The sequence below is a fragment of the Ipomoea triloba genome, chromosome 11 (assembly GCF_003576645.1).
Source record: "Ipomoea triloba cultivar NCNSP0323 chromosome 11, ASM357664v1".
NCBI classification, from domain to species: domain Eukaryota; kingdom Viridiplantae; phylum Streptophyta; class Magnoliopsida; order Solanales; family Convolvulaceae; genus Ipomoea; species Ipomoea triloba.
Window position 1 is genome coordinate 25,372,025 of NC_044926.1, and position 17,813 is coordinate 25,389,837.

General features: G+C 35.0%; 1 protein-coding gene across 4 annotated transcripts; it reads right to left on the minus strand.

Moving 5' to 3' along the window:
- Positions 1 to 6,911: 6,911 nt before the first annotated feature.
- On the minus strand, positions 6,912 to 14,119 carry LOC115997065 (heterogeneous nuclear ribonucleoprotein Q). 4 transcript variants are annotated; one of them, XM_031236529.1, is made up of 9 exons: positions 14,070 to 14,119; positions 10,694 to 11,141; positions 10,458 to 10,574; positions 10,202 to 10,342; positions 9,913 to 10,092; positions 9,409 to 9,613; positions 7,572 to 7,750; positions 7,395 to 7,480; positions 6,912 to 7,315 (listed from the first exon to the last, which is right to left on the minus strand). In XM_031236529.1, exons 2-9 carry the CDS (start codon positions 11,078 to 11,080, stop codon positions 7,168 to 7,170), a joined length of 1,443 nt encoding a protein of 480 aa, XP_031092389.1. In that variant the 5' UTR covers positions 11,081 to 11,141; positions 14,070 to 14,119; the 3' UTR covers positions 6,912 to 7,167. The 4 variants fall into 4 exon arrangements, with proteins under 4 accessions (XP_031092389.1, XP_031092386.1, XP_031092385.1 ...); XM_031236526.1 differs by lacking the exon at positions 14,070 to 14,119 and adding an exon at positions 12,315 to 12,429; XM_031236525.1 differs by lacking the exon at positions 14,070 to 14,119 and adding an exon at positions 12,221 to 12,365.
- Between the last annotated feature and the right edge of the window lie 3,694 nt (positions 14,120 to 17,813).

Consider the following 17,813-nt stretch of genomic DNA (forward strand, 5'->3'; position numbering starts at 1 on the left):
GTTCTTGCATAGGTTGCTGGAGTTTATGTGAAATGTGGGATGAAATTTGGGGAATTCTTCTGCGAAATCTGTAGGTTTTATGATGATGATGTAATGTTACTGATTCTCTGTCTCTCATAGATCTTGAATTGTGTCATAGGACCTCATTTACAAATTAAAGTCACACCAAATTCAAGATCTATGAGAGACAGAGAATCAGTAACATTATATCATCATCATAAAACCTACAGATTTCGCAGAAGAATTTCCCAAATTTCACCCCACATTTCACATAAACTCCAGCAACCTATGCAAGAACAGCAAGCACAACAGAACAAAGAGTATAACCACATAAGAAGCCTATAGGTTCGAGATGCAAGATGCAAGAAAATCATTCAATCATAACGAGGAAAGAAAAAACTACCCAAATAATAATAATAATAATAATAATAATTAAACATGCTGCTCAGTATCACACATAGCACAAACAACCTACAAAAATAAGTTAGAAAACAGCTTCAATCCACAGCATTATATTGGCACTCAACAAAATCAATCAATAAACAGAAACCAAAATAATAAAATGTTGCAAAAGTATACCTCTGCATCTAATCAGCTTCCCAGCTGTTTTCCCATTTGGAGCTTCTCTTTCTGCCTTTGAATCCATGCCAAGAACAAAATATAACGTGCACAGCCACACACACTTCTCCCTCTCTAGTCTCTAGCACAAGTTTTGCACTTATAGATCTAAGATCATTTTCAAAGTCAATAATCTAGCATAAATTGAAGGATTTCCATTAATTAGAAATCCAATATCCATTACCTGGAGACGACGGACGAGGTAAAGCAGACCAGCGCGCGGCGACGGCGGGCAGACTGGCGGCGAGCGGCGAGCGGCGAAGACGATGCAAGGATAAAAAGACGATGAAGACCGGACGGCGGCGGAGGCTATGGTGAGTGGTGGGAAGACGATGAGAAGCTGTGGCCTACGGCGATGTGCGGTGCGCAAATGGGAATTCGAAGATGATGAGATCTAAAACCCTAAATTAAAAAGAAATAAATAAATAAATAAAGGAAAATACTCTAAGTCAGCTGGCCCAATTTAACCAGCTGTGTCCGAAGTCAGCTGGCCCATTTTAACCAGCTGTGTCCGAAGTCAGCTGGCCCATTTTTTTAAAAAAAATAAAATAAAAAAATAATTAAATACTGAATATTTAATTATAATTAGTATTATTGTTCATAGCTACAAACAGTCTTGCTTCTTCCAAGAAGGCTTAAACTCACTCCATCATGCATGTGTAGGGATGGCAATTTCAATCCGCCCCGTGGATATCCACCCGAATCCACCTCGCATGGGTCGGGGTTTTTTTGGGTGATAGTGGGTGATGGGTCGGGGTGGATCTTAAAAATGTAAACCCGCGGTGGGTCAGGTTGGATTCGGGTTTTGTGTACAAAACACAAAACCCGCCTGGCACCCCACCCGACCCACCATATGTGCATACATATATATAATAGTAAAATAAGTAGTACTAGTATATAGTTAATTATAAAAGTTTCAATAAGTTTAGGTAACTTTTTACTATTTTTATATCTAAACAACTAAATTTATTTTTAAAAATTAACAATTTAGTTATTATATTATAATATTTATATTATTTTATGTTTTAGTATAACTAATGAATTTTGTTGTTTAATTATGTGTAAGTAATTTTGATATTATTTTTTGAAAAAATAATAAGTTGATAAGTGGTGGGTACCTTAGTGGGCACCCGCACCCGGTGGGGGTGGGGATGGATTCTAAAAAAGTCCACCCGATGCGGGTTGGAGGTGGGGGTGGGTGGAGAAAATGAAAGGTGGGTCGGGTGATGGATGTAGCCCTCCCCGATCCACACCCGACCCATTGCCATCCCTATGCATGTGGGGTGTAAATCGGAACATCGCGTGCTACTAGACCACGTCTTTGGTTAAATGAGCTTTTTTATTTTCAAATATATATATATATATATATATATATATATATATATATATATATATATATATATATATAAGAGGCTCCCTTCTCACACAAGATATTCTACCTTAAATAGAAGTCCAAATGCAGTGGGTATAAAACAAGATATTAAATACATAGGAGTAACAATTAAGAAAGGAAAGAAAACCAAAAGAAATTGCGGATATTAAAATAAATATTCAAGTTTGATAATATCAAGAAATTTCAAGTTGCCAAAACCACCTTTAACGTTAGACTATTGGAATTTTTCCAGGAGACCATTGATTCAATTCTTGCACCTCTTCATGTGTTGCATCATTCTCCTTATGTTGCTTGAGATCAGAACAACTCACCGTTAAGTTTCTATATAGTTATTTCCTTATCATACTATCATTTATCATTTTATATATTCTCCTTTCTCAATTGGAGAAGACTTGCTCACAAAACATTGTAACAATTTACTTTAACACTGGGTTCGCTGAGCTCATGAAAGTGTTTGGGCATTCACAAAAGTGTTTTGTATATATCTTAAACATCATCTTCCATATATGAGCCTTCAAATTTTAACATAGTTATGGTTAACATGCTTTAAATCAACTTTTTAGAAGACGAGAACTTTATAATAATGAATCTAGCATACCTTCAAGCTAAGGAGTTATGTTGAAATACATGATCCGACTACCATCTTATTTAGGTTGTTTGGTCTGATATCTTTCTTTTAAGTTTTTTTTTTTTTTTTTTGGTGTAAGTGCTATGATCTTCTTATTGCCCAAAATGGATGGAATTATAATTTTCTTTATATTCCATTAAAATGAGTAAATGTTTTGCACTTCTTGGTAAATGGAACCTATGTCAATTTGCCATGATTTTCCAAGCAAAACACAATAAGGATCCGTATAAATAACTTCACACGTCACAATATGTTTGTAACTCTTTTAAATGAATATTATTGGAATATGATCGACAAATTATCATAACCAATAGAAATTACCTTTCTTTGTTTCATCTCGGCTTGTATTAGGGGTTAGGAGGTAATTTAACAGGTAGTCCAAAATGATGCACAAATGCCTTAATTAGAAACTATTCCTATATATATTATTGCAACTTCCACTATCAATTATAATTTTGCACACCGATCAATAGGTTTGGGAAATGAATGAATGCTATGCCTACATTATCCTCAACAACTTTGTCTTTAAAATCCTTGCTAACATTCATCACATCGATCTGGTGGAGGATTATTCTGCAGCTACAATATCCTGCAAGCTATCTCAATAGTAGTTCTTCTCCCAAAAAGTTGAATCCCCAACCCTAAAGCCCCCACACCCGGACCCGACAGAGTAACTCAGTTGCTCAGCAAACAGGGCCAAATACCGTGCGCACAAGGGATAAATTAAATCTGCTCACTTTGGATATATAATCTCCATACTGTCGCTACCAAGTAATAAGTAGTCCATTCTTCCCGAGGCTCGCTAATGGTTAATGTCATTCCACTATCATCAAGCCTTAGGCGTATGTTGGCAAGAATGTTACATTACAAATTTCTAAAAACTCATGATTAACATTTTCTCCATATGCTTAAAAAGTTATACGATCGAAGGTTGTCCATTCTATGATCATGGCCAGTTGATTAGTTGTTAGCTTTACAATTGTATCTATTTGGTGCCATTATGGAATCGTAACAAATGTAGAAGCTGATTAAAACATTGTCTTGTTTATTGCCTAAAAACTTAACAGGTTGGATCTATTGCAAACTAATGTAGGACAAAGGGAACAAAGTAATCAAGAAAAAAAAAATTGATTACACTTAAAAAGTTTCTCAATTATGCTATAATTTTTTAATTAGTTCCCAACTATTAATTCATCACAAATGATCCTTTAATTATGTAGAATTTACTGAATTTAGTCTTCTGATATAAGTAATATAGATTATTAAATTTGGTATGGTACATTTTACGTAATTTATGGAACATTTTAAGTAAATTGATAGTTCATGACCAATTTAAAAATTATAATATAATTAAAGAACCATATTGAGTATTAACCCAAAAAAAAAAAAAAACCTTCAACAAAGTTTATTAAAGATCTTAGACCAAGGCTCACTACCTCCTCACAAAGGATGTTCTATCCTAAAAGGAGTCTAGATGGAATGGGGAGAACAAATATAATCAGGGCGTTTGGTTAGAATGAGGAAACTAGGTGAGAGAGGAATTGTAATTCCATGGGAGATGGATAATGTGGAATAAAGTGGTAATTTAAATTTTACTGTTTAATTTGCAGGAATATAATTACTAGGAATTTCAATTCTAATTTTTAACAGTGTTGCAAAAGGTGCTAGGCGCTAGTCGGACGTCCAGGGGCGCCTAGCGCCTAAGTGGCCGAGTAATCCGAGTATATCATGTCCACTATTCCCACTCAAGGCTGGGAGTTGTTAGACTGTTATAATCACCCAAACTAGTCAACTACATATGTTAGATATATAGATAGTTAGTTGAGTACATGACCGAAGAAATATAGATAGAAGAGAAGTAAGTGAACAGACAAAAAAACCACTCGACCAAGTTGAACGCCAACTCGGCCGAGTTAAGTGCTCAACTCGGCCAAGTCGACGCCTAGTCGTTTAGTTGACTAAAAACCGTCTGGGACTGAAATCGTCTTGGTCTAGGGGCGCCTATCTAGCACCTAGGCCCTAGGCTTATTTTTACAACATTGACTTTTTGTATACATAAAATTGAAAGGGAATAAGTAGTATAAAATCTAAAATGTCCATACTTATTATTATTATTATTATTATTATTATTATTATTATTATTATTATTATTATTATTATTCCTAAATGACCAAATTCAAATTTTGCTTTTCAAAATTTATGTAACACATTGTAAATAAACTCTAGAATTGCATAACGAAAGCAATAAAATAGATAAGGGGTTTTGAGAAAACATATTTGATTGAGGTTGACCTACTGATTGACGTTCTGTGTTGAGAGTAGAAGAAGAAGACACTATAATCGAAAGAGGGAGGTCAAACATCAATTTTAGGTTTTAAAAAAAAAAACTAGAGGGGTAATTTTGTCTCAAAGTTATTTTTTTTTCTTCCTAAAATCCATGAAATTGAAATACCAAGGGAGACCTGAGATTCTAATTCCATGAAAATGAAGGAATTTCAATTCCGCAGAATTGTAATTCCCTCTAACCAAACAAAGGAACACACAACAGGTTCAAATAGCAACACTAAATTAAATTTATCATTCCAAAACATTTTTATTTGACAATGTACATATAAGCTCTATTATTCAGTTTCATTTTATACGTACAAAATTCATTATAACAACATTAAAGTATCATTTTAAATTTTTAATTTTACTACATGTTTATTTGACAACATACATACATACATACATACATACATACATACATACATATATATATATATATATATATATATATTAGCTTTGCTATTCAATTTCATTTTATACACACAATAGGTTCATTAAAGCAACACTAAAATATCATTTTAATTCTATTACAAATTTATTTGACAATATACATATTTGTGGCGTATCGCCACGGTCCACATAACTATGTAAACCATGGTCCACCGTATAAAGAGGGTATTGGTCTAATAAATGAAAAGTGTTAGTTAAGACTTGTTTCTAATAGTAGCGTACGGTTTGATTTGGATTTGGGTTAAACTCTTTGTGTGAAAATATATAATATGGTGTTGAGACTCAAAGTTAGATTGGCAGGAGATAACATAGATTATTAATAAAAATAAATAAATAAATAATCAGCTCTATATGTATTTAAAGCCATCCCCCAAAAGTGGGCCATCTTCATTCAATGTTCATTTGGAGTTTCTTTTGACAATTTTAATGTTGTGGGCACACATAGGTACACCGCACATTAATTTCAAAAAGAGAAGTGTCAGAACTCAGAAATACAACTTGCTCTGAGTTTCTTTTTAACCTCCAACAATCCTCGTATTTTTTTAAGAATAATATTATATATATTCTTACTTCTTCAAAATATGCATTGAGTACACTCTACCTTATGACATCAACAGATAAAGGAATACAATGAGGTTCCGATATATATTATAATTTATTTTTAAAAAAATTAATCAAAATTTTATTCATTCCATTTTTTCCATTAATAAAATGAAGTTATGTTACTTATTGGGTCACATAGCAGTTGTGTACAGGTTGTCCCAAGGGCCTAGAAAATTTGCAATTTATCATAACTGAAATTGCGACAGAACACCAAATAGAAAAAATAAAAAGCCTAAACAACACGTGAATGTTAGAAATTTGTCTCTTAAATAAAGCTGTGGTCACACCATACTAAATAAAGAAATAACATGCCAACTACTCCGTATAAAATTAGTAGAAAACTCTTACACTCTCTGGGAGTTCAAACCTCTTGCTCCCTTTAATTGTGCTGGTCCGGTGCGAACATGAATTAATCTAGATTAACAAAATGAAATCTGGCAGAATTCACTCTTGAATAAAATAATGACAACTGCCAAAGACATCAAGTAATATGAAGTGACTCTCCCAAATGGGAGGTCATGAATTCGAGCTTCAATGCAAACGATAAACTCATTGGGCTTCTGTAAGTTGAAAAAGTATATATAGACAAATACATGTAATAGAATCAATACAGATACTACATATAACAGAGTCAATAGTACTAAAAAAAATAATAACTTAGTTGTATGACATGTACCCCTATAGTAGAAAAATATTTTAGACCAAATTTAATTAATTTTAAAAAGTTATTGAATTGATAAAAGAAAAAATATATTCTCAAAGTGAAATTAATTGTTTACCGATAAAAGTTAAAGGGGAATGGTAGGCTAGGCTAGGCTAGGCCAGCCGGCCAGGCCATATTTAGTATTTACACCCACACAACTGAAAACATCAAAATCAAAAATAGCAATAGAATTGAAAGTAGCCTACTACGCCAAACCGATTAATGCAACTCTGAATCAAAGCTCCACAACACAGTCACTTACATTAAATCATAAACAAGTTGGCTACAGAGGGGGGTCTAACTAAACTGAACTGCTCTCTTTTGTTTTTCTTATGATGGAAAAAGGAAGATAAAATCGATTAACCCCACAGAGTGGGTCTGCCTTTTAGCTTAGCTTAGCTTATCATAGCATACATGTTCATGTTATGAGATACCAATTACCAATCAGTATGGCCGATAACGCCTACTACGGTTCGCATCATCATTGCTACTACTAGATCCACCTCGACCTTGTGGTCCACCCCCACCCCCATTGCTTCTGTCATTCCTTCGGGGTCGAGCACTTGGCATCTGCACTCCACCCGGCTGCTGACTGCATCAACTTCCGAGTTAGTAAACATCAAAAACTCTACATGGCAAGCCAAAATCACCATATAGAAATGGAAACTTACAGTACATAGCCAATTCGGCCATCTGGGAGAACCATTGGCACCATCTGCATACCTGCTGGCATCGGCCCTCTTCCATATATCATAGGCTGCAAAAGCATGATATCCAACAAATGTAATATAAACTCAAGAAAACAAAAGGCGATGAAGAGAAGAGGGTGAAGGAATTCGAACAAGTACCTGCTGAAATCCAGCAGTAGCACCATATCCAGTAGTTACAGACCCATAAGGACTCACAGGGAAACCACCATACCCTGCATGAGGAATGTAATTTGGATGGGGCATTGGATTGTGAGGATTAGACATGTCAAACTTCTTTTCAGTCTGAGGCTTCGCAAGAACCACTTCCAACACCTGACCTGCAATCATATCCATTCATCATATAAGTATTCCATTGAAAAACAATTCTTGCAATGAAACTAAACTAAACTAAACTAACATTCACCTCAGCAAGGTTTTTCCATGGTTCGGAGATTTTTCAACCGTCCCAAAACACATGCCATATATGGATAGAATTTTACTAGAATTTCAAGCCCATAAGTTTTTCTTGAGATAATTGACAACAGCATGAATCTAGTGACATCTTTAACCTTCTTATATTGATTGGATTGTGGTATAGGAACTCTTCCTAAGTAACATTAACAACACATTTTCTACATTATGCAGCCAGTGAGGCCACATAAAAGGAGAGTTACTTGCTAATTCTATGATTAGGAAATTTTCTGTAGCACTATCAGATTGATGGAAACGTAGGAGTACATAGCACAATCACAAGTAATTTCTTTATTCAGATAACTAGGTGATTTCTTCTTTCCCATCTAAAATTTTCACAAAAATATTGTCTGCACACTATAGTTGGGTTTTAGGCTGTTAATAACCACCATTTTAAAACTGTAAGCCCCGACAAAACCAGCAGCTTCAACAGAAATAGGGCCCAGGTCTAGACCAAAACAATGTGCCTTGCTGCTAATACTGAAAACCAGGAAATATTACCTCAACCAGGCTATAATTGGTGATGTGTATAAGAAGGGCATGATTATGGACTAGGCTATAGTTTTTCTCGATAAAGATTTTGGTTTTGCTAGTTCCTGGTAAAACAATAGAACTGATATTTGCTCACAGGAGAGCCAAATGCCTGTCATAAACCCAATATACTTTGCTGGCACACACACTTTACCACTCATTCAAAGGAACTACTATATTGAAATGTTAGTATCATTTTACTTGGGCAAGGTTATTTGCCCCAATTTTTCTTAATGTCTAGTATCCTGGAATGATTCAGAAATTCTCTTTTAAAACAAGAGGTTCTGATTAAAATAATGAACACTAGTTATTTTCTAATCAACTATAAACTTGGCATATTACACTTCATAAATGTTTTCTTGTCTCTGAAATTTATACTTTGGTATATGTTTAAGTGAAAGCTATCTAAATTTTGAATTTGTATAGCTATTTTAACTATATATTATCACTTGTAATAGCATTTAACTGGCACTGGTTGACCATTACCCAAACTCTGAGAAGAATCTGAAACGATGTAAGCTACCATTCCAAAAATGAGAAATTTGAAATGAGTCTAATTCTAATTTTAAGGAATATTTGGGTTACCTCTTTTTTTTCTACCGTGTGTAGGTCAAGAATCTATTTCCCAATATCTAAAACATCACTCTTGTGTTGTAATTATGATTTTTTATATTCCCAATATATAAATTTTGAATTTGTATAGCTATGTTAACTATATATTATTACTTACAATAATCATTTAACTGACACTGGTTGGATTAATACCCAAACTCTGAGCAGAATTTGAAACATGTAGGCTACCATTCCAAAAATGAGAAATTTGAAATGACTCTGATTATAATTTTAGGGGTATATTTGTGTTACCTCTTTTTTTTTTTGCTACCTTGTGTAGGTCAAGAATCTATTTCCCAATATCTAAAAGGTCACTCTTGTGCTGTAATTATGATTGTTTAGATTCCATCCATATAGGTCAAGAAATTAGCAGGAGCAATACCATTAATTTCATATTTTTCAGTCTCTTTGATGGCTTTCAATGCACTAGACCTTTCTGCATAGTGAACAAACCCAAAGTCCCGTTTTCCACCACTTCTAGCCGGTGGCATAACAACCTTTGTAACTTCCCCATGGCGTTGGAAGAGTTCCTTCAATTGTTCAGTAGGTGTATTTTCAGGAATATTCTTCACATATAGAGCCTTGACCTATAAAAAGATGTCACAAACATGTAAACCACAGTAAAAATATCAAACCCCAAAAAAAATTAAATTTAAAAAAAAAAAACAAAAAACAAAAAACAAAACAAAACAAAACAAAAAACAAAAAAAATCATCTACATAACCTCATTCATACTTCTAATAAGAGTTTTCTTAAAAGTTATACTAAATCCAATTAGTATAATGCATTTATGCAGAAAAACTGAAAATCATACACCAAAATGCCAGTGAGCTTTTTGCCCATAATTTATCAAATAGACTGCAAGCTCCAGTGTAAGGTTCAATACCTGAGTAGAAGCAGCAGAATTATCAGGTGTAATCTTTGGATCAGCCCAGGTGACAGTTGGTGTATTACCATCCAGCTTAAAGTTAGCATTTGACATCTTTTGCCTGGAGTAATCTGCGCATGCATTATTGTAATATTCAACAAAAGCAAATCCTCGGTTACGTGAAGGATTTTGAGGATCCTGCAGCCAGATATTAGTAGTATTGTCAGGTGAGAAGTAAATCTAGGATACTAAAATGCCAATGAAAGCATAAACATTCCATTCTAATGCTCAACCAATCAACAGACACCTTTATGAGTTCTATGTTTTCTGCACCAGGACCAGTCTCATCTATGATTTTTTTGAACTCTTCATCAGACAAGCTCTTTGGAACATTACCAATGAACAATCTGTATTTAGTTTCTGACAGTGAACACCTTAACCTTCTGCCCTGAATTGAGAAGACATATATATATAAGATAAACAAAACAATAGCGTACATCAGAAAAATGAATCCTAATAACATGAAAAACTAGTCAAGGGCTAGAGATTGTTGCAAACATAACCTTGAATTCCTTGTTATGCAACTCCTCAATGGTCTTTTGGGCAACATCTTTTGTTCCGAACGCAACAAAAGCAAAACCCTTGCTTTCTCCAGTATCCCTATTTTTCATGATCCTTATCTGCAAAATGAAGCAAATTTAGAAATAATGGCAGTTGCAACAAGTATAAATTGGATTACAAACATAAGTATGTTAAGAGATATTCACAACTTTCACTCTCTTTTTGAATGAAGACCAACCTCAAAAATTTCGCCCATTGGTTCACAGAGATCCCTCAGGTCTTCTTCGGAAATGTCTTTAGGCAGCCCACCAATAAAAACTTCAGACCCATGGGGAGGAAGATCAAGAAGTTCAGCAAACTTCTTTCTCTCATCCCCATTCAAGGAAGCACCAGGTTTTTCTTCATCATCTATGGCTTCAGCAACAGCATCACCTTTATCTATTTCTGGTGACTGCTCTTCCCCACTATCCCCACTTCCTATATCCTCTGGCTGTTCTTCATTGTTTTCCTCACCACCATCTCCAGCTGCTTCATCGTCCATCTGTTCTTCAACATCATAATCCTCTTCAATGTAATTATCATCATCAAGATCCACCCTATCATCCACTTCTGTGTTGTCAGCCATTGACTATTTCACACACCAGATCTTTTCATCCAAGTAAAAAGTTGAACACAGCCACTGTTGCCTGCAAACATACAGTAACGTAAATTAATGTTATAATCAATAACATCACATAATAAGCAGTACAAAAAAATCAAGAACTTCAGTATATTATTCCAGCCTTATTGCAATTACAAAGACATCACAAAGTAATCATGCAGAAGAAAGTTAACCCACTAACAGCTAGAGGGAAGGGGATATTACTTCTGCCATCCGATTCCATTGCATTTGAGTGAAACATGCCTATCCTATGACTCATTTCTGGGGCAGAAATGATAAAATGAATCTCAATTTTACAACACATGAACAACAAATTCAGAACTTCTTCTCAATTCTGGTTCTCTATTCAGTAGTCAAAAATATTATGTTTATTCTCATCCCACAGTGAAATAAATATGCTGTAAGAAAATATGCAAAAAATTTGATCAGAGAGCAGATATCCCAGAAGAAAAATAAAGTCTTGCAAAAATAGCTTTCAGTTTCTGTTTGATGGTTACAGCTACTCCTAGCACCACAAATGAAATCCCCATTAAAAACCATATTCATAACGGTCTGAACACAATGTTAACTTATCTGTACCCAAAATGGAACCACAGAAACAATTCCAGAGTGCATAATTTAACGAAAGCACCACACCACAATGCAAGTTGAAAGCATCCAACCTTATGCTGGAAGAAAGAAAATACACCCCAATGCTTCCCCACAAAGAAAACAAAATAAAACTGAAAAGATCAAAACCAGAACATATCCTAAATCTGAGGAAATAAAAGATCAGAGATCAAAAACAAATATGCAGCCAGAAAGACCAATGAACAAAAATATTAACTAAGATCCTATGAATCGAATACCTATCCATAAAAATCAAATCTCAGAGCAGAAAAGAAATGCTAAAGTTTCATTTTTTTCTAAAAATAAGAAAAAGAACAGAGGGCACGCAAAGAGCGAAGAAGAAACCTTGGGAGCACAGGCGAGAAGGAGAAAGGGCAGAAATACAAGAGTTGCAGAGTATAGAGAGTGTATGTATGTAGCGTGTGAGAAGAACAATATATATCAGTGGAAGTAGAAGAAGAGATTGAGTAAGTGTTAGGGCTTTTCATAGCATACCCAAAATTAAATATCAATTGGAGAGGAATTTTGCTTATCTGTTTGCTCTGTGGACTCTGAAACGAATGAAAAGTGTGAGAGAGAGAAAACAGACCTAGAAGAAGAAGAAGAAGACGCAGAAGTACCAAAATATGCTTCCCTTCCAGAATCGCCCTAGCGCTTTGCCTACTTTGCCTTCCCAGACCGCCCGGTTCGCTGCATTTTCGGAACGATCCTCCATCGGGCTATTTTTGTTATTTTCTTATTTTAATTAAATTTCACTTTTGCCCCAATTAATTCCCCCAACTTCCATTTCCTCTGTGTTTCAAATCAATAAGACTATGTGTTTGGCAATTAGTTTATAGCTAATAACTTATTGGTTTAACAACTAGTTGATAATATTAGTTAATTTGACCAATTGATAATATTAGTTGGTTATAGAAAGGTATTTAATAAATTAGTTGTTTACTCTGATTACATATAAAATGACGTATAAGAGCATAAGTGTAAGAACATCCCAAGAGTGATTATTTGAGAAGTTTTTTCAAAGCAAAAAAATTGAGGTGAGATTTTCTTAATTAACGGGAGGGGATTTTTTGCAATTTTTTCTCCTACAAGTAGGAGTTTTGAAAAAAAAATAAAAAAGGAAAATAGTTGTAACGCTTCCTTACAATTAATTAGCGAGCGTTTTTTGTAACTCACAGAGTGGCCGCTAGCTGGCGGCCACTCCTACAAGATAGAGTTTTGGAAAAATAATAAAAAATAATTAAAAAAAAAAGAAGAGGAAAACAATTGTAACGCTCAGCGAGCGTGTTTTGGTAACGCACAGAGTGGTCGCTAGCTGGCAACCACTTCCACAAGATGGAGTTTTGAAAAAAATAATAATAAAATAAAAGAAAAAAAAAGAAAACAATTGTAACGCACAACGAGTGTGTTTTGGTAACGCACGGGTAACGCACAGAGTGGCCACTAGCTAGCGGCCACTCCTACGAGATGGAGTTTAAAAAAAATAAATAAATAAATAAAACAATTGTAACGCACATCGAGTGTGTTTTGTTAACGCATAGAGTGACCACTAGCTGGCGGCCACTCCTACGAGATGGAGTTTTGAAAAAAAAATAAAAAATAAAAAAAGAAAATAGNTCCCACAGTGAAATAAATATGCTGTAAGAAAATATGCAAAAAATTTGATCAGAGAGCAGATATCCCAGAAGAAAAATAAAGTCTTGCAAAAATAGCTTTCAGTTTCTGTTTGATGGTTACAGCTACTCCTAGCACCACAAATGAAATCCCCATTAAAAACCATATTCATAACGGTCTGAACACAATGTTAACTTATCTGTACCCAAAATGGAACCACAGAAACAATTCCAGAGTGCATAATTTAACGAAAGCACCACACCACAATGCAAGTTGAAAGCATCCAACCTTATGCTGGAAGAAAGAAAATACACCCCAATGCTTCCCCACAAAGAAAACAAAATAAAACTGAAAAGATCAAAACCAGAACATATCCTAAATCTGAGGAAATAAAAGATCAGAGATCAAAAACAAATATGCAGCCAGAAAGACCAATGAACAAAAATATTAACTAAGATCCTATGAATCGAATACCTATCCATAAAAATCAAATCTCAGAGCAGAAAAGAAATGCTAAAGTTTCATTTTTTTCTAAAAATAAGAAAAAGAACAGAGGGCACGCAAAGAGCGAAGAAGAAACCTTGGGAGCACAGGCGAGAAGGAGAAAGGGCAGAAATACAAGAGTTGCAGAGTATAGAGAGTGTATGTATGTAGCGTGTGAGAAGAACAATATATATCAGTGGAAGTAGAAGAAGAGATTGAGTAAGTGTTAGGGCTTTTCATAGCATACCCAAAATTAAATATCAATTGGAGAGGAATTTTGCTTATCTGTTTGCTCTGTGGACTCTGAAACGAATGAAAAGTGTGAGAGAGAGAAAACAGACCTAGAAGAAGAAGAAGAAGACGCAGAAGTACCAAAATATGCTTCCCTTCCAGAATCGCCCTAGCGCTTTGCCTACTTTGCCTTCCCAGACCGCCCGGTTCGCTGCATTTTCGGAACGATCCTCCATCGGGCTATTTTTGTTATTTTCTTATTTTAATTAAATTTCACTTTTGCCCCAATTAATTCCCCCAACTTCCATTTCCTCTGTGTTTCAAATCAATAAGACTATGTGTTTGGCAATTAGTTTATAGCTAATAACTTATTGGTTTAACAACTAGTTGATAATATTAGTTAATTTGACCAATTGATAATATTAGTTGGTTATAGAAAGGTATTTAATAAATTAGTTGTTTACTCTGATTACATATAAAATGACGTATAAGAGCATAAGTGTAAGAACATCCCAAGAGTGATTATTTGAGAAGTTTTTTCAAAGCAAAAAAATTGAGGTGAGATTTTCTTAATTAACGGGAGGGGATTTTTTGCAATTTTTTCTCCTACAAGTAGGAGTTTTGAAAAAAAAATAAAAAAGGAAAATAGTTGTAACGCTTCCTTACAATTAATTAGCGAGCGTTTTTTGTAACTCACAGAGTGGCCGCTAGCTGGCGGCCACTCCTACAAGATAGAGTTTTGGAAAAATAATAAAAAATAATTAAAAAAAAAAGAAGAGGAAAACAATTGTAACGCTCAGCGAGCGTGTTTTGGTAACGCACAGAGTGGTCGCTAGCTGGCAACCACTTCCACAAGATGGAGTTTTGAAAAAAATAATAATAAAATAAAAGAAAAAAAAAGAAAACAATTGTAACGCACAACGAGTGTGTTTTGGTAACGCACGGGTAACGCACAGAGTGGCCACTAGCTAGCGGCCACTCCTACGAGATGGAGTTTAAAAAAAATAAATAAATAAATAAAACAATTGTAACGCGCATCGAGTGTGTTTTGTTAACGCATAGAGTGACCACTAGCTGGCGGCCCCTCCTACGAGATGGAGTTTTGAAAAAAAATAAAAAATAAAATAAAAGAAAAAAGAAAACAATTGTAACGCACAACGAGTGTGATTTGGTAACGCACGGGTAACGCACAGAGTGGCCACTAGCTAGCGGCCACTCCTACGAGATGGAGTTTAAAAAAATAAAAAAATAAAACAATTGTAACGCGCATCGAGTGTGTTTTGTTAACGCATAGAGTGACCACTAGCTGGCGGCCCCTCCTACGAGATGGAGTTTTGAAAAAAAATAAAAAATAAAATAAAAGAAAAAAGAAAACAATTGTAACGCACAACGAGTGTGATTTGGTAACGCACGGGTAACGCACAGAGTGGCCACTAGCTAGCGGCCACTCCTACGAGATGGAGTTTAAAAAAATAAAAAAATAAAACAATTGTAACGCGCATCGAGTGTGTTTTGTTAACGCATAGAGTGACCACTAGCTGGCGGCCCCTCCTACGAGATGGAGTTTTGAAAAAAAATAAAAAATAAAATAAAAGAAAAAAGAAAACAATTGTAACGCACAACGAGTGTGTTTTGGTAACGCACGGGTAACGCACAGAGTGGCCACTAGCTAGCGGCCACTCCTACGAGATGGAGTTTAAAAAAAATAAATAAATAAATAAAACAATTGTAACGCACATCGAGTGTGTTTTGTTAACGCATAGAGTGACCACTAGCTGGCGGCCACTCCTACGAGATGGAGTTTTGAAAAAAAAATAAAAAATAAAAAAAGAAAATAGTTGTAACGCTTAGCGAGCGTTTTTTGTAACGCACAGAGTGGCCGCTAGCTGGCGGCCACTCCTACAAGATAGAGTTTTGAAAAAAAAAATGAAAACAATTGTAACGCTCAGCAAGCATGTTTTGGTAACGCACAGAGTGGTCGCTAGCTGGTGACCACTTCTACAAGATGGAGTTTTGAAAAAAAAATAAAAAAAAAAAAAAAAAAAAAAAAAAAAAAAAGAAAAAAGAAAACAATTGTAACGCACAACGAGTGTGTTTTGGTAACGCACGGGTAACGCACAGAGTGGCCACTAGCTAGCGGCAACTCCTACGAGATGGAGTTTAAAAAAATAAAAAAATAAAACAATTGTAACGCACAGCGAGTGTGTTTTGGTAACGCATAGAGTGACCACTAGCTGGCGGCCACTCCTACGAGATGGAGTTTTGAAAAAAAAATAAAATAAAAAAAGAAAATAGTTGTAACGCTTAACGAGCGTTTTTCGTAACGCACAGAGTGGCCGCTAGCTGGCGGCCACTCCTACAAGATAGAGTTTTGGAAAAAAAAAATGAAAACAATTGTAACGCTCAGCGAGCGTGTTTTGGTAACGCACAGAGTGGTCGCTAGCTAGCGACCACTTCTACAAGATGGAGTTTTGAAAAAAAATAAAAAATAAAATAAAAGAAAAAAAGAAAACAATTGCAACGCATAATGAGTGTGTTTTGGTAACGCACGGGTAATGCACAGAGTGGCCATTAGCTAGCGGCCACTCCTACGAGATGGAGTTTTAAAAAAAATAATAAATAAATAAAAAAAATAAAACAATTGTAACGCACAGCGAGTGTGTTTTGGTAACGCATAGAGTGACCACTAGCTGGCGGCCACTCCTACGAGATGGAGTTTTGAAAAAAAAAAAAAAGAAAAAAAGAAAATAGTTGTAACGCTTAGCGAGCGTTTTTTGTAACGCACAGAGTGGCCGTTAGCTGGCGGCCACTCCTACAAGATAGAGTTTTGAAAAAAAAAAATGAAAACAATTGTAACGCTCAGCGAGCGTGTTTTGGTAACGCACAGAGTGGTCGCTAGCTGGCGACCACTTCTACAAGATGGAGTTTTGAAAAAAAATAAAAAATAAAATAAAAGAAAAAAGAAAACAATTGTAACGCACAACGAGTGTGTTTTGGTAACGCACGGGTAACGCACAGAGTGGCCACTAGCTAGCGGCCACTCCTACGAGATGGAGTTTAAAAAAAAATAAAAAAATAAAAACAATGGTAACGCACAGCGAGTGTGTTTTGGTAACGCATAGAGTGACCACTAGCTGGCGGCCACTCCTACGAGATGGAGTTTTGAAAAAAAAAAAAATTGTAAGAATAACGAGTGTGTTTTGGTAATACACGGGTAACGCACAGAGTGGCCACTAGCCAGCGATCACTCCTACAAGATGGAGTTTCGAAAGAAAAAAAAAAAACAATTGTAACGCACAACGAGCATGTTTTGGTAACGCACAAAGTGGCCACTAGCTGGCAGGCACTCTGAATTATTTTACATTTTTGTTGTTATTGTTGGGTTAAAATGACACCAAACTATTGCAATGTAAATTATTATTTTGCCCTAATTAATTCCCCAACTTCCATTTCCTTTATGTTTCAAATCAACAACAATATGTTTGACAATTAGTTGATAGCTAATAGCTGATTGGTCCAATAAATAATTGATTGTGTGAGTTAATTTGACCACCTAATAGAAAGATGTTTGATAAATTAGTTATTTACTCTTATTACATGTAAAATGACATATAAGGGCATAAGTATAAGAACATCCCAATAGTGGTTATTTGGAAAGTTTTTTCAAAATAAAAAATTTGAAGTGAGATTTTTAACTAATTGGATGGGTTTTTTTTGCAATTTTTTCTCATACAATATGAAGTTTTGAAAAAAAAAAATT